Here is a 27,138-nt window from a genome sequence, read left to right as displayed (position 1 = left end):
CAACAACTGAATAAAAGTTAGGACCTGCCATGATTTCTAAATAAAGTGCTTTATTAAGAGCTTACACACATACACACTTAGAAGAACCAAACCTCAACCTAATAAAGGCTATATATTACAAACCTATAAGCATTATAATGAGTGGGGAAACTGCCAAAGCATTTCTTCTAATATCAGGAATAAGACTATTCACTCAAGTCTTCCATCTTATTTGGTATATTGCTTATATTCTTAGAACAACTCAGAAACCTGTAATTTTAGCTACTTGGGAGCAGAAATTGGAGGACTGTTGTTTAAGACCAGCCTGGGCAAAAAGAAGTCCATGAACCATACTCTATGTCTACCAGTGGCTGGGTGCACTCATCATTACCCTAGCTCTGGGGAGGAACAATGGCTAACTAAGTATAGTATTTGCTGTGTCCTCAGTGACACAGGAAAGCACAAGTAGGAGAAGCAAAGCCAAGGCTGCACTGGCTTAAATCAAGACCCTTCCTGGGAAAACAACTACTGGTAAAAGGGGCTGTGGGCCTGGCTCAAGTGCTAGAGTGCCTGTCAACCAAGCACAAGGTCATTAGTCCATGTGTTCAATCCTCAGTATCTCTTCCTCAAAAGCAGAACAGAAAACAAATGAAATCTTCATTAAAGACTTATTAACTGAACTTCTCTTTTCGTAGGCAATTAATACCTAAGTAGAAAACAGCTTTATGTCAAGATCCTCACAAAACCATACAGATAAGTGCACCTACTTGTACAAACTTACCTTATTATAGCAAACATGGAATTGAAGTTCTTACATTCTCGACAATGAAGTGCAATTTTAATAAAATGTTTAATGATTTTCATTCGTTTGAGCTGATTTGATTCAGTTAAAATCTCTGAGGCAACCCAGAATGTCTCTTGGTTCACAATGTCCTCAAAGTCTTTCAAGTGAGCATTTCCCCTCTTGGAATCTAACTTGAAAAGATCATCAATGTATTCAGTAGGCTCAATATTACGAAATAAGTCAAAGTCCCTCATGGACAGCTGGGTGGCTACTTCAATGGTACTAAGCTGCAGCATGGACAGCTGGCTTTCCTTTACAAGCTCTTGGGCATCTTCATCTGAACATAATGTCTCTGTTTCCATGTTATTTTTTAAGTAATACCTAAGAAGGAAAAAAAATAAACATGATCATAAATGTGACTGCATTTGTAAGAACACTTTCCCTCTTTATTATGCTCTCAGAATTATTTTATTGTTAACATTTTGCCAAAAATATTAGATCACAGAATATCAGCTAACAGAAAAAATGAAAACCACATTTTAAATTTAAGAGAAGACTTTTGAGAAGTCTCCTTATTCTGCCATTTAAAATCTATTATTATAAAAAGTGGAAACAGCATTGGTAGTGTCATGAGATTAAGTCATTGTATCAACTATTCATCATGTGTCAAGAGTATCTAGTGTATCTAGTATCTAGTGTGTCTAGTCTTGAAAATTAAAAAGTGTATGTGAACGAGGATATATTATGGAATTTCTCTCACAGGCTCATGTGTTAAATGTTTGATCCTCAGCTGGAGGTAGTATTTTGGAAGGTGGCAGAAACTTGAGAGGGGAGGGGGGCCTGTCTGGCAGAAGCAGATCAGTAGGGGGCAGTCCTTTCAGGTTACACTGGGCCCTGGTTTTATTCTCTCTCCTTCCTGGATGTCATGATGTGAGCTGCTCTGCTGCACAACTTCCCACTCTCAGGACTGAACCTTGTGAGACTGTGAGCAACATGAATTCTTTCTTCAAGTTCTTCTGTCACGTATTGGGTCACAACAACAAGAAACTAGTATGAGCCAGGCACTGTTTGCTCACACCTGTCGATCTAGCTATCAAGACCTGAGGATCATGGTTCAAAATCAGCCTAGGTAGAAAAGTCTGCGAGACTCTTTTTTTTTTAATTAATAAGTTTTTGTTTATTGTGAAAATACTCTACAGGGGTTACAATGACATGAGCAAGATAAAGAGTACATTTCTTATCAAGCATTGTTGCCTCCTCCTTTGTTTCCCCTTACCATCCCTGCCCTCCCATCACAACTCCCTCTGTGAGACTCTTATCTCCAATTGACCACCAAAAATCTGGAAGTGAGCCAGGTGCCAGTGGTTCACACTTGTGATCCTAGTTACTCAAGAGCTAAGATCTGAGGATTGTGGAATCAAGGCAGCCCAGGCAATAAAGTCTGAGACTCTTACATCCAATTAACCACCAAAAAAGCCAGAAGTGAAGCTGTCACTCAAGAGGTAGAACACCAGCCTTGAGCAAAAAAGCTAAGGGATATTAACATAGTCCTGAGTTCAAGCCCCAAGACACCCCCTACCCCACTTCCCCCACAACTCTCTCTCCCCCCAGCCAGGAAACAGGTATAGCTCAATGTGATAGAGCTCTAGCCTTGAGAAGAAAAAAAGCCAAGGAAGAGCTTGAGGCCCTGAGTGTAAAGTCCAGTACCTGTATAAACAAACAAACAAAAAACTAATACAGAAATTGGTACCACAGAAGTGAGTTCTTGCTATGTCTAAACCTAAGCCTTTGGAATTAGTTTGCAAGAAGAATTTGGAATAAATTAGAGAAGTGGGATAGAGAGGTTCAGCTTAAGGGAAGATTGTGTTGGGAGTCTCAAAAGACCAGAACGTTGGTAAAATGTGGGCAGTAAGGTCCGCAGGTGTTACTCAAATGGTAGACCTCTATCTAGCAAGTTCAAGGCTCTGAATTCAAACCCCACATGCCCACCCCCATGCCCACCAAAAAAAAGTCACAAAAAGACAGAAATGTAGACAGTAAAAGCTTGGGTTTTAGATGGGAAACAGACACAATGAGGAACTGGATTAGAGGCCATTGGATTATATCCTGGGTACGAACTTTTCAGTATCTTGTCCATGTGTTGAGGCTTTGTGTGAGACTGAATAAAATGGCGACCAATTAATCTGGTCAGCATCCAGCATCCAGGCTCTGTAAGGTTTATTACTGGTTGCCTTTAGGCAGGCTTATAGTAGGTACCAGGAACAAAAGCAAAGAGACTTGAAAAGCTCATAGCTTGGTGTGAAAAGCCCATGAAAAACTGAATGTAAGGCATGATTTCTGAGATTAGTATCATTAAAAACCCAAATAGATTTTGCATCTGGATGACAGAAAAAAACTTCAAAGAGCATACTGACAGAAAAGCACACTTATGGCTTAGTGGTAGAGTGCTTGCCTAGCATGCATGAAGACCTGGCTTCGATTCCTAAGTACTACATAAACAGAAATAGCTGGAAGTGGCACTGTGGCTCAACTGGTAGAGTGCTAGCCTTGAGCACAGAGAGGCTTAGGGACAGTGCCCAGCCCTGAGTTCAAGCCCCAGGATTGGAAAAAAAAAAAAAAAAGAAAAGCACACTGACTAATAATCTTACTCACCTTCCATTGAGTTGAATTCTATCAGCTAGTTTGGAGAACTGGTCTGGAAGTCTTCTCTGCTTTATGACACCCTCAGGAGTAACAGAAACTTCACAGAGAGAATATGTATCGGTTGCCCCAGTCAAACCAAATTCATGAACAGCGTGACAAACCACTTCTTTAGCTGTAGTGTCTTTACTGATGATAATGTAGCAGCTCTGTTGATCTGCTTTGAAAACTCTTATGACTTGATCAGGAATATCTATATAAATATAAAGATGTGCTTTATTATTCCCAAGAAAAATATCTTTAAAATTCTTCAAAAAGCAATTTTGAATACAACCATCCCTTTAGACATCAAAATACACATTTCTGTTTTTGGCAGTTTATCAACTTGAGTGTTGATAAGAACATATCAATTTTCCTAAAGTGAAAATATACTAATATTCACAAAGATAAAGACTAATCATATTCTCATATGATTCACAGGCTACATTTAAAATATATTACCAGTATTTTAATGTCATTATTCCTTTGTAAAGTTTTTAATGGAGGCATAGTACACTATATTATGCATTTTAAAAATTTCAATTATCCAGACCTTGTCTATAGCTATTTCCTTAGGGGGAACTCTTAAAAAGACAATTGATGATTAAGAAGAGATGTGCATTTTCAATATATTGCCAAATCACTTCTCAGATAAACTTAGAATGTAAGAGGACAAATTTGGTTATATCTTTATTAAAATGATCACATTCTGTTTCCCCCTGTGAAAGCCTATTCTCCAAAAATACATCTTTTTTTCCTCCATTTCTTTGATTACTGGTTAGATCAGTAACTGGCATTTCTCTATTTTCCCCGTCAGGGGGTGTTCCTATGGTAAGACTTCAGGACACTGTACTTCACTAGGCCAGCACTCTACCACTGAGCCACAATCTCAGCACTTTTACTATTTTTAGTTATTTTTTAGGTAGGATCTTAATTTCTGCTGAGGGTTAATCTTGGATGACAATCTTCTTGTCTGCTCCACCCTCCCATGCTGAGATCACAGGCATGCACCATCAAAACACCCCAGCTTTTTTTTTTTGGGGGGGAGGTCTAACTTTGCCCTAACTGATCCTGAACTGCAATAGGCCAGATCTCTACCTCTCCAGAAGCTAGGATTGTAGGTGTGAGCCATACATACATATACACACAGAACACTGGTATTTTTTCATTTAAAAAATACACTCAGTTCTAGGTGCTGGTGGCTCATTGCCTGTAATTCTAGCTACTTAGGAGGCTGAGACCTGAGAACTGCATTTGAAGCTGGCTTGAGCAGACAAATCAGTCTTTTCTTTAACAAGCAAAATACCTGGAAGTGGAGATGTGACTCAAGTGGTAGAGCCCCATTCTTGACTGAAAACGCTAAGAAAGACGTCAAGGTCTTGATCTTCAGTTCTTCTATAAGTGTGTGCACACAAATGCACACATATAGCCGGGCACTGGTGCCTCATGCCTGTAATCCTAGCTGCTCAAGTGGCTGAGATCTGAGGATCGCAGTTCAAAGCCAGCACAGACACAAAAGTCTGTGAGACTCTAATCTCCAATAAACCACTCAGAAAACTGAAAGTGGCACAGAAGAGTTGAGGAACAGCACCCAGACCCAGAGTTCAAGCCCCATGACCGACCAAAAAAAAAAAAAAAAAAAAAAGCACACATATACACACATACGTTCTGTGTACATAAGTAGGGAGACCGGTGTGGAAAAAGATTATCAGTGGGTGAATACCAGTAAGAGTTGAGTTGGGCTGGTGGAGAGGGTGAAGATTGAATAGATGGTTTGCAACTATGAAAATGGAATTATAAAACCCACTGGGATTTCTTTTGGTGAGCAGGGGTCAGGAGAGTGAGAGGAGTAAAACTGATTGGAATTCAGTGTGAACACATGTGAAGAGATCGCAGTAAACACCCTTCAATAACAATATAAGCTACTATCAGTACCCTATATACTTTTTCCTACTAAATTATACTCCCTACCAACATTTATTCTACTGTAAGATGACAAGTATTTTTCTACTTTTTATATTCTATTTTATATTTAACAGTAAAGTTTAAAATGTTCACATGGTTAACTATCTTAATCTTTGTCCCTACAGATAAATTCATGCAGCTTGAAAACTCTGGTCCTGGGTGCTGTCCCTTAGAATTTCAGCTCAAGGACAGCACGCTACCACTTGAGCCACAGCACCACTTCCAGTTTTCTGGTGGTTTATTGGAAATAAGAGTCTCATGGACTTTCCTGCATGGGCTGGCTTTGAACACTGATCCTCAGATCTGAGCCTCTTGAGTAACTAGGATTACAGGCATGAACCACCAGTGCCCCCTCCTACAGATAAATTCTAAGTAAAGATATTCCCAACCCCCCGGCCCCCCTGTGGTTTTTTTCTCATCATATAGCAAGAGCTAAAGCTTTTAGAACAATGTTTACTTTGATGACAGAGATCTTTAAAAGTAAAAAGAGATTAAATAGCATTAATGCCAATTTTTCCTACAGAAATAAACCACAATTACAAAAATTTCTTTTTTAAAAAAATTAGGGGTATTTTATTATTGTGGTTGTGTACAGTGCTGACCATATGTGGCTGGGTTGGGAAAAAAACTGGTTCAAATGACTTTATTTTGCTTGTCCATCATTACCTTCTTAGTGTTATATACTTTCAGAGAAAAACATGAACAAATTTATCTCCAAGGGAAAGATGAGAATAATGGAACAGATATGGAAGGAAATAATCTAGAAGAAGATAGAATCCCTGTTCCTTGAGAATGAGAACAGAGAGACAGACTAGCCTCCAGGATGAGAAGCTTCAACTGAACATATATACAAACTAAATTCTGGGGAGGATTTTAGCCACTAGATGCTGGATGCCCTGGGTCTGCTGTCAAGTGGGAAGCAGAATGCGTCATCTCATCCGATTTCTATTGAAGGAGGATGTACTGAGCTATCTTTCCTCAATGAATTCAAGGATCTGAGTCATCAAACAACCTTTTGTTCAGATCTCTCATCAATGAGTCAGGCCTTAGTGTGCTGTGGATTTCTTAGTGTGCTGGGTTTCTCAACCTAGAAGGCTTAAGTCAGACTGTTACATGATCCACCAAAATCAGAGACGCTTCTCTGTCCCATACTAGAAAATTACTGCATGCAGACAGCTAGGGGAAAGGATTTCTCTATACCTTCTAAACTCTTAAAAAAAAGAACCAAACATGTTATTACTTGTACTTTTTCTACCCTCTTTGTGAAAATGGGTACTGGACTCCAGAACTGCTTTTTTCCTCTTTTTCCCAAACTGGATCTTTGAGGGCTAAACCTCAGGAAGGGGCATAGGCTGGCCTTGAGGGAAGGGTGAGATGACCTCACACCTGTTATGTTACTTTCTTTGGAGGATTTGATTCACAAAGACAAGGAGAAAGCTGACACATACATTGTGTTCTTTTCCCCTGCTGCTGTAAAATCTGGGAAGGAACACAGTTGTGCATCTTGCTGATCAAGCTTAAAGTTGTACTCAGTTAAAGCCATCTGTTCCTCATGTGAAAGATAAACTGATTTGTAGTCACCCTATGGAGTCATGCATCATAAATAGGTGTCTCTAGAACAGATTTGCCAATGAAATTATCCAAAGAGTATGCCACAACCCAACTGTGGTGAGTCTGTTGCAGTAATAATGCCAACTTAGAAAAGAAAGACTGCAGATGAAAAAACTTCTCTTCACAGACATCGCTGTGGCTGACAGTGTAAAGCTATTTTAGAATTGTTATATGCATCCTACATATGTGTTCTTTACAAATATGCTTGTCAGTAAGGAAGGAACAAGCACAGCAAAGCATAGTATTTGGATCATGGCAGATGTAGAAGTGTCGGATGAACAGTAAACATGAAACTAGAAAGAAGTCAATCAAAAGGGAAAAAAATCTAATCCTAACTTTTAGGACTAAGCTAAAATGCAGAGAAAAATGGTTGTATTTAGTGTTATTTAATATTTTAAAAGGTTCTTGTACAGTATTAATTGATCCCATGACTCTTATTTTAAGAAATTTAATATATACATAAAATAGGTAATGAAAGTCTGGACTTCTGAATATCCACATTTTTCTAGAGTGCCAACTATAATGCTGCATGAATAAAATAAACAGTCAATACTTTAAGGAATTATGTATTGATCTGATTACATAAAAAAACTTTTAAAGAAATTTAATGTATACATAAAATAGGTAATGAAAGTCTGGATTTCTGGATATCCACATTTTTCTAGAGTGCCAACTATAATCCTGCATGAGTAAAATAAACAGTCAATACTTTAAGGAATTACGTATTGATCTGATTACATTAAAAAAAACTTTTTAGGTATATAAGAGGATCTTTAATAAAGAACTTCTTTGTCATCCTGTTTTAAATGGTTAATTGCTGAACAAATATAGTGGCCAATGAAATGAAGTCCCTGATTTACTGACATTTAAGAAAGTAAAAGATGGTTCAAAGTGAAACAAAAATTTTGTTAATAAGCCAATCTATGTAGTGAGAAAAGCTATGGAGAAAATAAAGGGTAGTGGTAGGACAATACAGATCAAGAATTGGTAAAAGAATTCTGTAAAAAGCCAGATAGATTTATACCTATCCTTTCTCTGTAGTTGCATTAAAAACAAAAACAAAAATTCTTGACTCTTGAAAAATAGCAAAGTAACTTTTTGAATTTCAATAAAGAATTAGGTTTGCTACTTTAAACAAACCAAGCAAAGCTTTATACTGTTAAGCAAAAAAGCAATAAATTATACATACAAACTCAGGAAAAATACTAAAATTCATTGTAGCCACTCTCAGTTCTTTTAAGCATCTTGTATTAGGTCAAAATTTCCAAAGAGCATCATGAGGTGGTGGTAGTCATGCCTGTAATCCTAGCTCATCAGGAGGATGAGATCTGAGGATCATGGTTTGAAGGCAGCCTGGGCAGGAAGTCTGTGAAACTCTTATCTCCAGTTAATCACAGAAAAAGCTGAAAAGTGGCAGAGTGCTAGCCTTGAGGAAAAGGAGCACAAGGACAGTGCCCAGAACCAAAGTTCAAGCCCCAGGTCTGGGGGCAAAACAAACCAAAAAATCAAACAAACAAGAAAAGCATCTTTCTCATGCTATAGCATAGTATGTATACTCTGATTTCATATAAGCACATAAATATAGTCAGAGAAAATGAGTAAAAGGATACATTCCAGTTACTATCTTATAAATGGAAAGAAAAGTTCGGTTTCCTACTTCATTCATTTCTATACCGTGTGATTTCTTAAAATAACAAAATGCTAAAAACAAATATGAGCAAGAGAAAACTAAAATACTTACAGTAAAAACCAACAGCTGTAGGCAGCAAATATAAAGCAAAATCATAAAAAAGTCAGCAATCAAAAGCAAACTAATCAACAATTCTGTAGTTTCACTCACATTTTCATTTTGATTTAAAAAGACCTTTACAAATGCAGAGTAAACATAACTGAACTCGACTTAAAATTAATCAAACTTGGCTGATCTCACACATGTACTACAATAAAATGTATGATGTATATAGGTAATTATATATAATTTCTATATAACATGTATATATTTAAGAAACTGAATTTGAGCTTAACTGAAAATAGTTTATCAACATAAGGACACTATCACTAGGTAGAAAGCCTTACACAAAGTTACATATATACAAAATTTTAATTTATAAGCTAAATTTCTATATCTGTCCATTTATCTACTGATATGGGCATATGGCGCAGACTAAGCCATATCAGACTTTCTCAGAACAGATTTTAAAAAGGAATTTTAGATCCTCTCCAGGTGTTTTCAAGCAGATAATTATGAATCAATCTGGGTAGTACCTCTTCTTCAGGTCTGAATTTCAGTTCCATGGGGCCAAACCCTTTCTAAATTATAGTAACTTCAACCTTGTTTCTTTGTTCTCCTAGCTTAATCTCTTTTTTTGGGTCCGGTCGTGGGGCCTGAACTCTGGGCCTGGGCGCTGTCCCTCAGCTCTTCAGCTCAAGGCTAGCATTCTACCACTTGAGCCACAGCGCCACTTCCGGCTTTTTTCTTATGTGGTGCTGAGGAATCAAACCCAGAGCCTCAGGCATGCAAAGCGCTCTACCACTGAGCCATCTTCCCAGCCCCTCCTAGCTAAATCTTCAACATACTTCTCTCTCTCTTCTCCACACACCATTTCTCACAGCCCAACTGTTTATATATTCCTGTGGTAATAATACAACCATAAAAACATTAATTTATTAGGTGTCAATGACTTACTCCTATGATTCTAGCTACTAAGGAAGTGGAGCTTTGTAGATCAAAGTTCAAAGTCAATCCAGGAAAGAAAAAGTCTGGGAGATTCCATCTCCAAAGTAACAAGCAAAAAGCTGGGCTAGAGGTATGGCACTCACTAGTGGTGGTATACCAGTCATGAGCAAGAAAGACAACTGAGAACATGAGATTAAGAACAGGTATTGGCACATGCAAAATCGTATGTGCTCTCTAAGCATTCATCTTAATGAAAGTACGCATGAGTAGTGTGAAAACTATTTGTGAACGAGCAGTGTAAGTACCACTGTAAAGTAGTGAGATAACATAGATGGATTTTTATAACATAAGAGATCAATTTCTATTCTATCACATGACAAACAATATAAGAGACCATACAAATGAGCTGGAAATTTCTGAAAAAAGAAATAATGAGTGCAGTAAAGGGATATGGACTTCCCAGATAAGGAGATAACATTAGAGTTCAGCATTGCTAAGAGGCTAGAAGCATTTCTTTATTCCGTAGGGCCATTTTCTTTTTGTGTCGGTACTGAGACATGAACTCTTATTGACTCTATTATTAATAGTGCTCTACCACTTGAGCCTGACTTTTTGCTGGTTAATTGGAAAAAAAAGTGTCAAGAACCATCTGCCTAGGCTGGCTTGCAACTGTGATCCTCCAGGTCTCAGCCTCTTGAGTAGTTAGAACCACACAAGCATGAGCTACCACCATGGGCTTGTGGCATTTCTATTATGTGTCAGTATCTGAATCAAATTTGTAGTTTTCCTACTTCTGTGATACTTTAATGCTCACTATTTTTACCTTTCTGATAACTTTATATACTGGTAACAATCTTTATATTAACTTCTGTTTAAATAACTAGTTATTTTTGTATCATGAATATAAAAACTGCTAGAAATTTCTAAGCCAGTATAATCTTTGTTCCAGAAAGAATATGGGTACCATATAGAAAGTGAGATATACAAAAGCAGTTCTTTGGGTTTAGTAATCTGTCAATGGTTAAGAGATAACCAAATAAAATAAAAAGTGTATACAATAACTTCATTAAAATGTCTTGATGCTGTGTTCTAGAGTTTGTTGCTATAAGGAAACATAAGCTGTATCACTACTTATATTTTCAAGCATTTCCTCCTTCCTCTTCTTTGTACTCAACTCAGTGTCGTCTATAGAAAGGCATTTTTTCAAGTGGAAGTTATGTAACTAATTCTTTTCTGGGGCGGGGGGGTCCGGTTGTGGGGCCTGAACTCTGGGCCTGGGCGCTGCCCCTCAGCTCTTCAACTCAAGGCTAGCACTCTACAACTTGAGCCACAGCACCAATTCTAGCTCTTTTCTTTTTTCTTATGTGGTGCTGAGGAATTGAACCCAGGGCCTCATGCATGCAAGGCAAGTGCTCTACCACTGAGCCACCTTCCCAGCCCCTGTAACTAATTTTTCAAGGTCTTAATTTCATTGTACTGGGTGATGGTGGCTCACACCTATAATCCTAGCTACTCACAAGCCTGAGATCTACAGTCATGGTCTGAAGCCAGTCCAGGCAGGAAAAGTCCATGAGATTCTAATCTTCAATTCACCACCAAACTGGCAGAAGTGGAGCTTTGCTCAAGTGGTGGAGTGCTAATCTTGAGCAAAAAAAGCTCAAGGACAGTGCCCAAGCCCTAAGTTCAAGCCCCCAGACTGGCACCAAAAAAACCCTAAAACCAAACTAAAGCACCACTTTAAATTATGCAGCTAAGCCACACACTGGGCAGGAATAGATGTAAACAAATTAACTTGGGGGCCCAAACCAACTGTTTGAACAGCACTGAAAAGGATGGAGTATCTTGGTAATACATGATAAAAACAATGCTAAGTTAAAAAAAAATCAAGGCTCTTAGGAAATTACTAATGCATTTTTGTATGTCATAGAGTAAGATATGTGAAGTCACGAAATAATAAGTGTCTTCTTTTCCACACATGGGTAGAAAACATTTTATAGGCTGAGAAACATTTCCTTTATTCCACAGATAGTGATTACCAAAAGATCTTTAAATTTGTGGTCAGAAATGGTCTTTTTCATAAAAAAAAAATGTAGGAGGTTTTGTCTTAGAAATGACATGTAAAAACATGGCAGTGCATGAGGTTACTTGAAAAGTCAAACAAATGGATAAGACAAGATAACTAAGGGCATACATTGAGATATTCCAACATGAAGAGACCGGAAAAGAGAAGAAAGCAGTGAGCAAATCTGAGCAAAAGGAACTTTTGAAGCAGAAAAATCCAGAACTATTTGAACTGAAATCCAAGTGAAGAAACAGTATATTAAGAAGGATGGAGTAACTATTGTGATGGATCAAATAAAAAATGACATCTGGAAAAAAAATGGTCTTTTTCAATGAATATTTTTTAAAAATTTGGAGGAATTATCACTTAAATGTAGATAAAAATATAATCTCATTAATCTTTTACAAGTGGTTATAATTTAGAGAGAGGTCAGACAAGAGAGCTATACAAGTAACTAGTATTTGTTGTACCAAGCTTAGCCATCTACCTGTGCGTGTAGACAGCAATTTGGCTATTTAACACTACTTACAAACATTACCTGAAGGATTAGAAAAATCCAACATGCTGGTAGTAGGCTGCAGGAGATCAGGGCTGCTGGACGAGAGTGTTCCAGGAATAGGCATTATAGCCAGGCTGTGTCTACAATGTCTGGTTCCCACAATGCTGTCATCTTGTGACTGGCTCAGGCCTCCATCACTTCAAAAGAATGGCATATGTCACTTTAAAGTATGAGAAGGTACTTAATAATAAACAATTCTATGTGCACTAGGGGTAACAAAATCAGCTTAAACAACTAGATTAAGGTATATTCCAATTAAAAAAGTAGGCCAGCCAGGTGCCAGTGGCTCACGCCTGTAATCCTAGCTACTCAGGAGGCTGAGATCTGAGGATTGCAGTTCAAAGCCAGCCTTGGCAGGAAAATCCGTGAGACTTTTATCTCCAATAAACCACCAGGAAACCAGAAGTGGCACTGTGGCTCAAGTGGTAGAGCACTAGCCTTGAGCTGAAGAGCTGAGGGACAGTGCCCAGACTCAGAGTTCAAGCCTCATTACTGACAATTTCAATTTCAATGATGAAAACAAAAATAGTTTTGATAACTACATTCAAATATGATAGATATAGGTAATTATATTATATCATAAAGAAACCAATAGATGCTGAATGTTTAGGTGAGTCCAAGCAGTTTGCTAGCTTCAGGTTTCAAATATATGCATCCAAGTCTCATGGTCTCAGCACAGAAAGCATTCTCCTTCTACCCTACAATGCATCAAAGTCAGAACAGAAGGCAAGCTAGCAAAAGTTAATTTTTTCCCTAAGGTTTTCAAAGACAAGTACTAATTAAATGGCTACATGTAAGCAAACAAAACTCTTCAAGGTATTTTATAAGTGTAACACAGATAACTGTAAATCCACCTGAAAGAAAAACTAAAAATAGAAATGTAGTGTTGTCATTTAAGTTCCATATGTCCTAAAACATCAATTTATAATAAATTTCAGTTCCATAAAACACAGGAAAATAATTAGAGATTCTCATTAGCATAAATAACCAAAACACTATTTCTCTCTTTAAGGGTTATGCTGTATATTTAACTTGAAACCAAAGTGCTCCTCAAGTTCCATTACAGTATTTCCATCTTCCTTGATGCAGCATTCTTCCTGGTACTTGTGCTATATACACACAGAGTTATCACAGAATACATACCTATTATAGAAAGGAATAATTACTACAGGTTAAAAAGTGAATGACTATGGTGTATATATTTAGAGAAAGTTAGAAGCAAAATCCAGTCTTTTGGTAGATTAAGAAGCAATGCAAAATCAAGAGCAGAGGATGGTTAAGTCAGCTAAGTGAAAGATTAAAGAACTGTTAATAGCCAGACAAGAAAGACAGTGCCAGGACAAGAAACAGCCAGAGTCATGCGAAAGCAAGTAGGTATGGAAAAAAGCAAAGATTCGTATTTCAAGAGCAACCTTTGATGTCAGACAGACTTGGGATACTAGCTGTTTGGTGTCAGGAAATTTTTCTTGTAGGACCTGGGTTTCCTTCATTTATAAATGTGAATAATACCAACTCTACTCCAAAATTATTGTAAGGATCAAATTAGGGTAAGGCAAGTGAATACTTTGGCAGAGATGAAAATAGGATTCATATTTTTCAAAAATTAAAACTTTTTTAAACCAAAACTGAAATGAGAATAAGAACATAGAAAAGAAATATTTACTTCAACTTATATTAAAAAGTATACAGGGACAATATAGATACATCAATAAAGGTACCATTCAAACAGAAAATTTATTCTCAGGGAGAAACAGCAGACTGACAGGGCACAGGAAGTATTTTACTGTGCAAGCAATTGTGCTTAATGGATACTGGAAGTAGCTCATTAAAATTAGGATTACATCCCTAGTTCTCAGCGTTAAGTGTTGAAGGTTAGCTAAGAGGGAAATAAAAGCAGGGCTTTAAGAGACACTTAAAATTATGTAGAACATAAAAAAGTATTTTAAAAAATAACTGTATTAGCTGGGTGCTAATAGATCACACCTGTAATCCTAGCTACTCAGGAGGCTGAGATCTAAGGATCATGGTACAAAGCCAGTCCCAGCAGGAAAGTCCATGAGACTCTTATCTCCAATAAACCACCAGAAAACCAGAAGTGGCACTGTGGCTCAAGTGGTAGAGAGCTATCCCTGAGCTGAAGAGCTGAGGGACAGTGCCCAGGCCTAGAGTTTAAGCCCTATGGCCGAAAACAAAAACAAAAGAACTATTTTTAGATACAGAGGGTGAGGTAAATGAAACCAATAAAGCAAACTGTTAGCTTGTATACAAATAAAATAGAAGAAACTTTCAAGTCAGAATTTTCTATTAAAGGGAATTAGTTGCAGCAAGTTGGAATTTACTACGTAAGACTAGTAAATGGACTTTTACTAGTACTAGTGAAGTCTTTGTATTACTAATGATGCTCTGAATAATATTCTATTTAATTCATAGTTTTAATACTATGCAGCTACAATCATGTAATACTGGTTATAAATTAAGTTGAGAACATGTATAAATGAAAATTCTACTGTTATGGACAATCCGTGCTATGATAGGAATGAAACAGTATTTAATTAGCAAAATACTCATGCTTGAAGCTGATCTGGTAAGCAATTATGTCATTTCTTACCAAAACAGTCTCCTGAGAGGTGATGCAACAAAGAAATAAGACAGTTTTAAAAAATTCTTCAGTAATCCTCTCACACCAAATTTAGTCAGAATGAAATAACTCAATTCCAGTAAGAAAACAAAAAGAGGTCACAAAATAGCATCAAGATGTACATGAAAACCACCTAATATTAAAAGTAAACAAAAAAGTCTATCAGCAAGAAATTTGGAGGAAAAAGTAATTGGTAAGCAGGTAAAACAGTCCAATCCCAAGAATGTTACAATGATATCATTTGGACAACTAGTGATTTAAAAAAGCTGAATGCAAAAAAAAAATCAAATTATATTTCCTAAACTGTGACCTATTCTCAGGTCAATTGACTGCTGCTTTCACTGTAATTCTCAGGAAAATTCTTTCATTTTCAAAATGTCACAGGTTGGAAATGAGCATGGTGGCTCAAGCCTATACTATCTACTTTGGAGGCAGAGACTGAAGAATCATGGTTCAATGCCAGACTCAAATATGTCCAGAGGTGGCATCCAGGTAAGAATTTCTAAAGTATAGTGCATTTAAAGTATAACCAATAGTTTCCTTGTTGACACAAATCAAGATTCAGTAAATGCTTCAAATTTAAAATTCATTTTCTCATTTATGAATTACTTGAGGATTTTACGATGCATCAGCTGTAGAAAAAAAACAAGGGACTCAATATCTCCTTTGCCCACAATAACATTTTACAGTTAGGATAAAGTTGCAACATGAGAGAATGAGGGAGGGGGTGACACTGTTAAAAAAGACATTGTACCCCTCTGTATATCACCTATACAATAACATATTTAAAGAAAGTGCCTATTATTTTTTTTTAAAGTTCCTAGATGACTATAGTTGATATTACCTAAACAGTTTTGGAGGCAGGATGCTAAATCGTGTTTTATCCAAAATTTTCCTGATTTTGTTTCTTCCACCTGAAACAGTATTTGCTTTTATTTTCTTATTTCCTTTCTCTTGTGATGGCTGTTCGATATCTGCTGGTACATCTTGGATTGAATGGCGATTACTTTTCTTTTCAGCAATTTTGGGAATATGAGGAATACCAGACTTCTCTTGTTCAGTCCGACTAAGTAACTCTTTGAACACTGAAGAAATAAACAAGTTTGTCACTTATTTTCTTCTAGTACAAAGTTTTTATGCAAGCAAATTTTGAGGATAAACATAATCACTTTATTGTTAGGCCTTTGGCAGCCCCATTCAATTACAAATTTATCACATTAATGCTTTTTTTTTTTTTTGGTCGGTTGTGAGGCCTGAACTCTGGGCCTGGGCTGTCCCTCAGCAATTCAGCTCAAGGCTAGTGCTCTCTCACTTGAGCCATAGCTCCACTTCTGGCTTTTTCTGATTATGTGGTGCTGAGGAATTAACCCAGGGCCTCATGTATGCAAGGCAAGCACTCTACCACTGAGCTATCTTCCCAGCCCCTTTACTTTTTTTTTTTTTGATAGGTGTTCTGTTGCAAGTTCCATGAAAAATGATCTGACTGTTCAACTGTACTTCATGGTATGCCATAAAGACTAGGGGTTATTGTAGGTATCACTATAGAATATGCCATTTCTACAATTATTGAGATACTCTATTGTTTTGCTTGGTTGACTGCATTCTACATGGGGCAAAATCCCTGCTTTTTCAGAACTGTGTAACTCCCACATTCTTTGGTCCATTCAATCTAGAATTGATATTCACATTACTCAAAAAGTAGGTCCTTAAGATCTGGGATTTACTTTTTTTTCCTTCTAGGGTCTACAGCAAATTCTGCTTTTCTCTTTTTCAAAATTGGAACCACTTAATATTAATCTAAATGTTGGTGTTTCTAAATACTGATCCTAAAGTCCAGGAAAACCAAAAACTGTGAAGACCTACTTATTTATCTATACTAGATTAATATGTTACTGTGAAATTATTAACAGATGATTAGATACCATGATGTACCTGATATAATTCAATTCAGTCTAAAGGATTCAAAAAGAAGAAAAATACTGGGCTGGGGAGGTGGCTCAGTGGTAGAGTGCTTGCCTTGCATGCATGAGGCTCTGGGTTCGATTCCTCAGCACCACATAAGCAGAAAAAAAAAGCCATTAGTGGCGCTGTGGCTCAAGTGGTAGAGTGCTAGCCTTGAGCTCAAGAGATGAGGGACAGTGCCCAGGCCCAGATTTCAGGCCCATGACCGGACCCCCCCCACCCACCAAAAAAAAAAGAAGAAAAATACTAAATGCTTCACTTTTCATTATGAGTAAGTACAATGTAAAGAGAAGTTAATGTGGGGAAAAAACTCACTTCCTTTCATGGGCATAACTTTCAAGTCAACTCTTCACTAGTTGCAACTTAAATAACCTACTCATGAGGACTCTTAAAATTTCTTGATAGCTTTTAATAATTGTACTATGTTTACTGTTACTTTCCCAGATTTACAGCCTTTAAAAGGATTATGGTACACATAAAGAAATAAAACAATTAGTAAACCTCGCTTAAAAATTAAAATAACAAATGGTAGGTCTACTTAAAAGTACAAGGTGAACACATGCTTTATTTAGGTGTAAACATGATAAAAATACAAGTTAAGGCCATAAATGTAGCTACTGGTGAAGCAATTACCTGGCATGTGCAAGGCTCTAGATTGGATCCCCAACATTGTCAAATATATACAGACATACATAATTTTGTGCTACAATCAACATTTTTACATAGAAAGGAAGATTTGTTATTACTAGAAATCCAATGCTTTACTAAGTTTATTTTCATGAAACTAATGTGACATTCATATTATTTCAGAAAGCTACTGTAAAGATTTTAAGATTGAAATGCACATTATTAGGGTTTTGGTAAGAACCTGATTTTGAGTTCTAGGATTTTGTGTGTGTGTGTGTGTGTATTGTGCGCACACACACACGTACATTCATGACACATATGTCAGTACTAGGGCTTTAACACAGTGCCTTGGCATTGTCCCTAAGGTGTTTCTTTTTTTCCTCTAGGTTAGCACTCTACCACTTGAGCCACAGCTCCTCTTCCAGCTTTTTGGCAGGTAACTGAAGATAAAAGAGTCTTATGGGTATTTCTGCCAGGGCTGGCTTTGAACCTCAACTCTCAGATCTCAGCCTCCTAAGTAGTTAGGATTAAAGGCATAAGCCACTGGTACCTGGCTCAAGTTCTAAATTTTATTCAGTATACTAAACCCCCACCCCAGTAGAATACAGTACAGAATAAATGCAAGCATTTATGCTGTGACTGAGTTGTGCACCTATTTTCAAACTTACTTTTGATATCAAAATAATGCAAAAAATGAAAATTACAGATTAAAAAATACTATTAACACCTTAGACAAAGATGTTTAATTTTACTATCTTTGCTTTCATTAAAATGACTTTTCACTTTTATCAAAACCCCACCTCAGACAGTTTGTACACACTCACCAAAAATGTTAGTCTTCACTGTAAGTGCAAGATGAGTGTTATTCCTTAAAATTTCCAGGGCTTTCACAAATGTAATATTCTCAAAATTTTGTCCATTTACTTCCATTATCTGAAAAGAATTTTGGAACATACAAATTAAAACAGAAAGTTATTACTCATGCCTATAAACTTAAAAGTTTAGTAGTAAAAAGTAAAATGGAACTTAAATAAAATGTCATATGTAAACAACAATTAGCATGCTAAGAAGTTGGCTGTGGAGTACTCTAAATACATTTAAAGTCTTTTACAATCATTGATTGAATCAGATAGCCAAACAAGCAGTACTACTGTTTAAACAGGGCTAGTTCTACTTAGTAGAGATTCCTCAGTATCATACAGGCTTGATTTTTAAAAATATACTAATTCCAAAGGAAAAGGATAAAGAGATGAACATAATAAGTAAAAATTAAGCAGCAAAGATCAAGAGGTCTAACATGAAAATTCTAAAAGGATAAGAATGAAAAATAATATATTGAAAGCCAGGCACGGGTGGCTCATGCCTGTAATCCTAGCTACTGAGGAGGCTGAGATCTGAGGATCACAGTTCAAAGCCAGCCAGGCAGGAAAAATCTGTGAGACTCTTATTTCCAATTAACCACTCGAAGACCGAAGTGGCGCTGTGGTTCAAGTGGTAGAGTACTCGCCTTGAGCTGAAGAGTGCAGGGATAGTGCCCAAGCCCAGAGGTCAAGCCTCACGACCGACAAGAAAAAGAAAAAGAATATATTGGGTTTTTCTGATAAAAATAACAGGCAGATAAGAGTATAGAGGAAATGACAGTAACCAAGAAATCAGTAAAGCTGGTGAAAATGTCTAAATAATTTATTATGAGCTTGTGAAATTTGATGCACGTCAAATATTCTTCAGAGAAGATACATAAAAAAAGACAATAATTTAAATCTAAAAATTCCAATTATTTCAACAGTACTTTGGAGAACTAATAGAAGAGGAATGAGATCATTGCATTTTATTATTATTTTTTCCTCTGAAGGAATGATAGTTTTTAAAGGTTAAAGATGAAATATTTGAAAAATAATAAATATAGTGACTCTAGGATCCTATTCATTTTTAGTGAGTAGTCTGGGGTGAATCGCAGAAATCTGTTTATAAAAATTTCTGTTAAGCCGGGCCAGTGGCTCACGCCTGTAATCCTAGCAACTCAGGAGGCTGAGATCTGAGGATCGAGGTTCAAAGCCAGCCTGGGCAGCCAGTTCGTGAAATTCTTATCTCCAATAAAACACCAGGAAACCAGAAGTGGAGCTATGCTCAAGTGGTAGAGCGCTAGCCTTGAGCTGAAGAGCTGAGGGACGGTGATCAGGCCCAGAGTTCAAGCCACATGACCAACAAAAAATAAATAAAAAATTCTGTTACAGGAAGAAGGGGATTTTTACAACTTAGTATTAATGCTTTAATTCCTTTACTTTGTTGTATGTAGAGACAGATCTAGGCACTAAACTTTACCAGAATCCTTGGCCTCTACTAACTATATCCATAATCCCCAGATTATAATAAAAATATACTTGTAGAGGCTGGAAATGTAACCCAATGGTACAATACTTGCCTGGCATGTACAAGGCCTTAGCACCACTCCCCAAAAAGTTCATGCATGGGTGTCTTTCCAGACCTTGCCAAGGACACTTATGGCAAAATCCATCCACTGTAAGTACAGTGCCTTTTATAATGAAAATATGATCATGATTTTAAAAAGCATGGTTCAATTAAAAGTAAAATAAAGCCACTTTAGAAATGAACACATTTTTAAGGAGAAAGTTATCCATGTGCTGGGTGCCTGGAGCTCACACTTGTAATCCTAGCTACTCAGTAGGCTGAGATCTGAGGATCTTGGTTCAAAGCCAGCCCAGGCAGGAAAGTCTGTGAGATTCTTATCTCCAATAAACCACCAGAAAACTGGAACTGTGCTGTGGCTCAAGTGTTAGAGTGCTAGCCTGGAGCTGAAAAACTGAGAGACAGCACCCAGACCCAGAATTCAAGTACCATGACCAACAACAACAAAAAAAGATGTGGAAAACATTTTTGGTATGCCTAAGAATCATCTATTGAGCTTTGTTAAGACAGATTTCTAGAACTTATCTCTTAATAATGTAGTTAATATAATTAATAGGATTGAGAGCAGCCCAGTAGTGTAGTATGTTTTTTATTTTTTTACAATATGACTGTTTTACATTTTTTGGGGGGGTTGGTTGTGGCGCTTGAACTCTGGGCCTGGGTGCTGTCCCTCAGTTTATCAGTTCAAGTCTAGTGCTCTATCACTTGAGCACCACTTATGTGGTGCTGAGGAATTGAACCCAGGGCCTCATGCATGTGAGGCAAGCACTCTACCACTGAGCCAACTTCCCAGCCCCATTATTTACATTTTTATATTACATTTTTGTTAGCAAATCACTACTTTCAAATAGGCTGTACTTAGTGCTTATGTAAAAGGAATAAATTAGTACCAAATTCTTCCCATGCCATTTTTCCTGCTTATTTCTGCTTATAAACATAGCTACAAAACTATATTAACATTATTTAAGTGGATTCCACCATTTATGGTCATCTTCAGCCACTGACAGTAGAGGGCACTGTGAAGTGGAAGTATCCCTTCTTTCAAAATTTATATAGTTGCTAACTCATATAATGACATTTCTGACATATTCTGAAATTACCAGTTGATTTAAAAAAATATCTAATCTGGGGGCTGGGAAGGTGGCTCAGTGTTAGAGCGCTTGCCTTGCATGCCTGAGGCCCTGGGTTCCATTCCTCAGCACCACATAAGCAAAAAGAAAACAGCCGGAAGTGGCGCTGTGGCTCAAGTGGTAGAGTGCTAGCCTTGAGCTGAAGAGCTGAGGGATAGTGCCCAGATCAGGCCCCACGACCGGATCCCCCTTCTCCCCCCAAAAAAAATCTAATGTTTAATATTATAGACTTCCTCTGAAAAGAGTCAAAGAAAAACTATTTCCTTATACTGAAAGTATTGCTTACTTGAAAAGCAAGAGATGAAAACTTAAGTAACAGACATGTTACATATAAGGTTTACTTTAAGTGGCAGATTATTTCTTACCTGATCACCCCGTTTCAGACCTGCATCTGCAGCTTTGCTACCAGGTTCTACTCCTTCAACAAAGACACCAAATCCCTTTTCACTTCCTCCATTGAGGCTGAAATGCAGGGGGGACTCTCGGGAAGCCTTTTGCAGTACAACCTGTCTCCACTTGGCCTTTGCAGCACAGGCAATATTCAATAACCGGAGGTGACCGTTCATCTTCTGAAAAGTAGGAAAGAGTAATATATACTTTATATATGTATCCATTTCTTTATGCTTCTAAAACCATCTATGATCACTAGAATTAGAGCTATAAATAAATAGAGACTACAGACTATATGAGCTGGCGTAAATAAAGCTGAAGGGGAAGCACTTATACCGAAGGTTCTCTTAAGAACACTGTGACCTTAGGGCTGGGAAGGTGGCTCAGTGGTAGAGTGCTTGCCTTGCATGCCTAAGTCCCTGGGTTCGATTCCTCAGCACCACATAAACAAAAAGAAAAAAGCCAGAAGTGGCGCTGTGGCTCAAGTGGTAGAACGCTAGCCTTGAGCTGAAGAGCTCAGGGACAGTGCCTAGGCCCAGAGTTCAGACCCCACAACTGGACCCCCCCCCAAAAAAAAAGTACACTGTGATCTTAATAAATTTTTAGAGTTTTAGATAATCACAATATAGAAAATATTTAAATGTAATGTCTCCAAGAAGGATGAGGGCTGGGAATGTGGCTTAGTGGTATTGTCAATCCCTCAGCCTGGATTCAATTGCTCAGTATCACAAAAACCAAAAAAGCCAGAAGTGGCACTGTGACTCAAGTGGTAGAGTGCTAGCCTTGAGCAAAAGAAGCCCAAGGACAGTGCCCAAGCCCTGAGTTCAAGCCCTAGGACTGGCAAAAAAAAAAAAAAAAAAGGATGGAAAGAAGTACTTCTCAGCCTCGTGCATGACTCATGCTTGTAATCCTAGCTACTTTGGAGGCTGAGATCTGTAGATGGTGGTTTGAGGCCAGCCTGGGCAGCAAAGTCCATGAGTCTCTTAACTCTAATAAACTATTCTGAAAAAGCCAGAAGTGGCACTGTAGCTCAAGTGGTTAGAACTAGCCTTGAGCAAAAAAGCTCAGGGTCAGCACTTGGGGCCTGAGTTCAAGCCCCCAGGATCAGTACACACACACACAAAATTACTTCTCATTTTCTTGCTGTCCCTAATACATTTTCTAATTCTACCTTGTTTATGTCCTCACTGCTATATAAAATCAGAATCTTTAAGAACCTTTGTTTAAAACTATGTTTCCAAATACTGTCTAAATCTCTACCGTTTCCAGAAAAGTATTTTTTAGTATTATTTCAGTTTTTCATTAAACTTAATAATATTCCAATTTCAAGTTCTAGGATCAGTTTATTATAACAAAGGAAAATCTAATGTCCACAGTAAGGAGCTACAGATTTTTTCAGGGCCAAGGACAAGGCCTCAAGTGGTAGAATTCCTGCCAAGCAAATATGAGAATATGAAATCAAACCTGTAATTTTTTTTCAATGCAGAGGCAAAGTATTACACTTTTTCTGATCGTACATTAATAACTTGGAATACTAGGAATACTGTGTGTTAGGTCTGTTTTCAATTACCATTACTATCTATCCTTCTTTTGTGGAGGGGGGGGAGGGAGAGGGAGAGGGACACAGAGGGAGGGAGAGAGAGGGGGGGGAGAGAGAAGGAGAGAGGAGAGGAGGGAGAGAGAGAGAGAGAGAGAGAATCCTAGTGCTATGGGAATGTTCTACCACTTCTGACATGCACTCAGCCATAGGACTATGCTTTCAAATAAAACAATTAAAATATAAAGGTTACATAATGCACCTAAATTCATATATGTAGTAGACACTGGAAGCTGGATCTTAATTTAGCAATATGCTGCACATTCTTTCCTACAACTCCAATTTGCTTGGAACACGTAATCCAGTTTTGTATCTGACAGGGAGAATAGACTCATGAATAGCTACTGCGGAAGCTGAGAAGGTCTTCAGTGAATTATTTTAGGCAGTGTATATTTGAAAAGGTGAAATTGCATGCAGGAAATGACCTATGAAGTCTTAATGGAGATCTAAGATAAGCCAAGCATGGTGATGTGAGCTATGGTCTCAGCTATGCAGGAGACTCCAGGAAAAAGGATCATGTCATTTTAGGCTGGCCCCAGGCAAAAACTGAGACTTTACTTGAAAAATAATGCAAGTGAAAGGCTGGGGATGTGTGCTCAAGGGGTAGAGCAGCTATCTAACAAGACGAGGCCATGAGTTCAAATTCCTCAAAGAAGGGAAAAAAATAAAATTAGGAGAGAAGATCAGAGAGACTGCTGTTCTGAGTTTCTGTTCCTACTGAGTGGGTAAGAAGACTCCTAAACTTTGAAAAAAAAATCTTTTTGAGACATACTGTATCTTCCAGATGTTTTTCAAATTCCTCTAGAAATCGAGTCATAGCAGGATCACCTTCAAAATCATTGAAATGATTATTTACCCATAATAATACAATTCGTGTCACCTGTGGAAACATAAGGAGGCAACATATGGTTATCAGAAATATTCATTTTGAATTAAGTCAATTTCAAAAGCATGTCCTAAAAAGAGGCACTGGCCTGTATGGACAAACCTCTACCCTTTCCTTGTACACTAAAGGATCATCTCTAAGACAGTAGCATGGTTTAGTTTCAACTTTTGCTTCCTTGAGTACACAGTAATAAGAGTAGGACTCCCGAGTACTCACTAAAAGAAATATGCAATCTCCTTAAAATACAAGCTTTACATTAAAATGCAAGCACTAATTTCAACAAAAAACTTGATGACTCACGACTGTAATCCTAGCTACTTGGGAGGACAGAGACCTGGAGGACTGACGTCAAAGGCAGCCTGAGCAAAAAAGTTCATTAGAGTATATTTCTGAAATAACCAGCAAAAAGCCTGGCTCATATGGATGAGTAGTAGCTTAGCAAGAACAAAGCTCACAAACTCCAGTACTGAAAAAAAAGACAACAAAAAATCCAGAGTAGTTCTGAGTAAATTCTGATATATTTTGAGTGCATTTCTGCATACTGTTCAAGGGCCTGGTTCATTTTTTCACATCTTATCTCTCAATAACTAAAGTAACTATATTTAATTCCAGAAAAGGGGAGGAGAATGGAGCTGGAGCCTTTAGTTTTAGATATCTTAGTTTCTAAATAATAGAATTCCAGAGTCTACTCACATCCAACTTATTTCCTTTAAAATAAACTCAGAGGGCTGGGAAGTTGGCTCAGTGGTGGAGCGCTTGCTTTGCATGCCTGAGGCCCTGGGTTCAATTCCTCAGCACCACATAAGCAAAAAGAAAAAAAAGCCGGAAGTGGCACTGTGGCTCAAGTGGTAGAGCACTAACCTTGAGCTCAAGAGCTGAGGGACAGCGCTCAGGCCCAGAGTTCAGGCCCCAAGACCGGACCAAAATAAATAAATAAACTCAGAGATAATCTGCCTTTTACTTTCTTAAAATAACTTACTTCTTACCTATCTGTGGAGGCATCATTAGTTTTTCACTAAATATTCAAATATCCATGAAATAAGGTAAAATAACCAATTTAAAATAGCAGATGATGTTTAATGCTAAAAAGTACTGAAGATTTAAATATGTCACAAGAGAGACAAATTCGGATTTGACAAATATTTTTGAATGATTAATAGAGTCTGTTAGAATATTCTCATTCTCAGGCTTAAAAGCAATCCAAGACCTCTAGAAGTTTATTTGGTAAATACTCTATAAATTATTAATCAGCTTTATAATGCTTTATTGCTCTTAAGAAACAACCATGTTTGTAAAAATTTAAAGTACTTATCATGTTTCCTGACTTTAAAACTGTATTATAGCGCTGGGCTCATGCTTGTAATCCTAGCTACTCAGGAGGCTGAGATCTGAGGATTGTGGTTCAAAGCCAGCCGGACAAGGAGCAAGAAAGTCCATGAGACTCTTAGCTTCAATAAACCACCAGAAAAACTGGAAGTGGTGCTGTGGCTCAAGCAGCTGAAGAGCTGAGGGATGGCACCCAGGCTGAGTTCAAGCCCCATGACTGACCAAAAACAAACCCCAAACTGTATTACAACATTATTTTGAGTTTTGCCTTTTTTTTTGCTGGTCCTGGGCCTTGAACTCTGGCCTGGATGTTGTTCTTAAATACCTTTTTGCTCAAGGCTAGCATTCTACCACTTGAGTCATAGCTCCACTTCCAGCTTTTGGTGGTTAATTGGAGACAAGGGTCTCACAGACTTTCCTGCCCTGGCTGGCTTCAAAGCCTGATCCTCAGCTCAGCCTCCTGAGTAGTTAAAATTACAGGCATGAGCCTTTTAAGTTTCATGTCCATTTTAAACAGGCTACTCTGTCATAAAAGAAATCAGTTTCATATATATGCCTACTAAAAATTTTCTAGTGAACTTAAATATTTAACCTAACAACTGCAAAAAAGTAACAATCAAATGTAAAGGTGAAAGTCACATTCATGCTTTGTGTATTTATAAAACCAACCTTGTCCCTTAAGCTGTCAATCTTAAACCATTCCAATAGTTTGACTCCAACATCCAAAGGACTTTTAAGAAATGTTCTATAAGTTAACAGAAAATCTTCTATATAGGTTGGGTCCACAATGGAATGTTCTTCTATCAAATGCATGATGAGACGCTCAGGTGTTGCCTAAAAATCCAAGAATTTGGAAAATAAACAGCTCAGGATTCAAGTAACTCCTATTGGTAATTCCTCTTTACAGTCAGCCCCTTATAATGAATCCCCAAAGTAGAGTTTCATTGTTAACCCATTACCACCGGGAGAAGGTAGCTTCTCTAAGCTGTAATTCAGCAGCACCCCGAGGTTTAGAGTGAGAACAAGAAGAGCACTAAGTACCCAACAGCATCCAGTGGCATTTCACTCATTTCTCTCTTCTGTGGGCTGTTATTACCACTTCTGCGACAATGAGGGCATGTATTGCTTGTCCAAGACAAAGATGGAAGAAGCAAGAGTTAAATAAAACAAAAAATAAAAAAGGAAAAGAAAAAGGGAGGCAAGGAATTAAGCAAGCAAGCACTTCCAAACTGAATTCACCTCAAATTCTCTACTGCCCCAAGTTGTAGGAATAATATACTAGTTCAACACAGCTACTTTTACAGTTGCTACTTCCTTAAACAGAAATTTCCTCTTCTATGGTTTCTTTTGCTTCATCACCATTTTGGAGGGAACCAGAAGTCCTTTAGATAGTTTTTTTTGGTTTAGGTTTTATTTTTATTTTTATATATTTTTTTTATGGTGCTCAGGGCTTGAACTCAGCCTGAGAGCTGTCCCTGAGCATTTTTTGCTAGTGGTTCTACCACCTGAGTCACAGCTATACTTCCTACTTTTGGAAGTTCACAGGAAATAAGCATCTCATGGACTTTCCTACCCCAGCTGGCTATGAACTATGATCCTTAGATCCCAGCCTCCTGAGTAATTAGGATTACAGGCAAGAGCCTGGTACCCAGGTACTGTAAATAAATTTTTCCATCCATTCAGAGTTTTATTTTTTTTTTTATTTTTTATTTTTTGTCGGTTGTGGGGCTTGAACTCTGGGCCAGGGCGTTGTCCCTCAGCTCTTCAGCTCAAGGCAAGCGCTCTACCACTTGAGCTACAGCGCCACTTCCGGTTTTCTGGTGGTTTATTGGAGATAGG

General features: G+C 37.7%; 1 protein-coding gene across 3 annotated transcripts in view; it reads right to left on the bottom strand.

Annotated features, from left to right (window-relative positions):
* Rapgef6 (Rap guanine nucleotide exchange factor (GEF) 6) overlaps window positions 1–27,138 on the bottom strand; it is a 147,888-nt gene that overhangs the window by 33,693 nt on the left and 87,057 nt on the right. For all 3 annotated transcript variants that reach the window (XM_013033804.1, XM_013033807.1, XM_013033806.1), the window contains exons 12-19: window positions 25,969–26,133; window positions 23,860–23,967; window positions 21,466–21,669; window positions 18,368–18,476; window positions 15,799–16,039; window positions 12,296–12,453; window positions 3,416–3,656; window positions 761–1,144 (exon numbers count right to left, since the gene is read on the bottom strand). In XM_013033804.1, coding sequence (XP_012889258.1) covers window positions 761–1,144; window positions 3,416–3,656; window positions 12,296–12,453; window positions 15,799–16,039; window positions 18,368–18,476; window positions 21,466–21,669; window positions 23,860–23,967; window positions 25,969–26,133 — 1,610 coding nt within the window. The remainder of the gene's footprint in view (window positions 1–760; window positions 1,145–3,415; window positions 3,657–12,295; window positions 12,454–15,798; window positions 16,040–18,367; window positions 18,477–21,465; window positions 21,670–23,859; window positions 23,968–25,968; window positions 26,134–27,138) is intronic.

This window comes from Dipodomys ordii, unplaced genomic scaffold (genome assembly GCF_000151885.1).
Source record: "Dipodomys ordii isolate 6190 unplaced genomic scaffold, Dord_2.0 Scaffold177, whole genome shotgun sequence".
In the NCBI taxonomy this organism is placed as follows: Eukaryota; Metazoa; Chordata; class Mammalia; order Rodentia; family Heteromyidae; genus Dipodomys; species Dipodomys ordii.
Note: the sequence above shows the minus strand (reverse complement) of the source record. Positions and strands in the feature narration are given on the sequence as shown.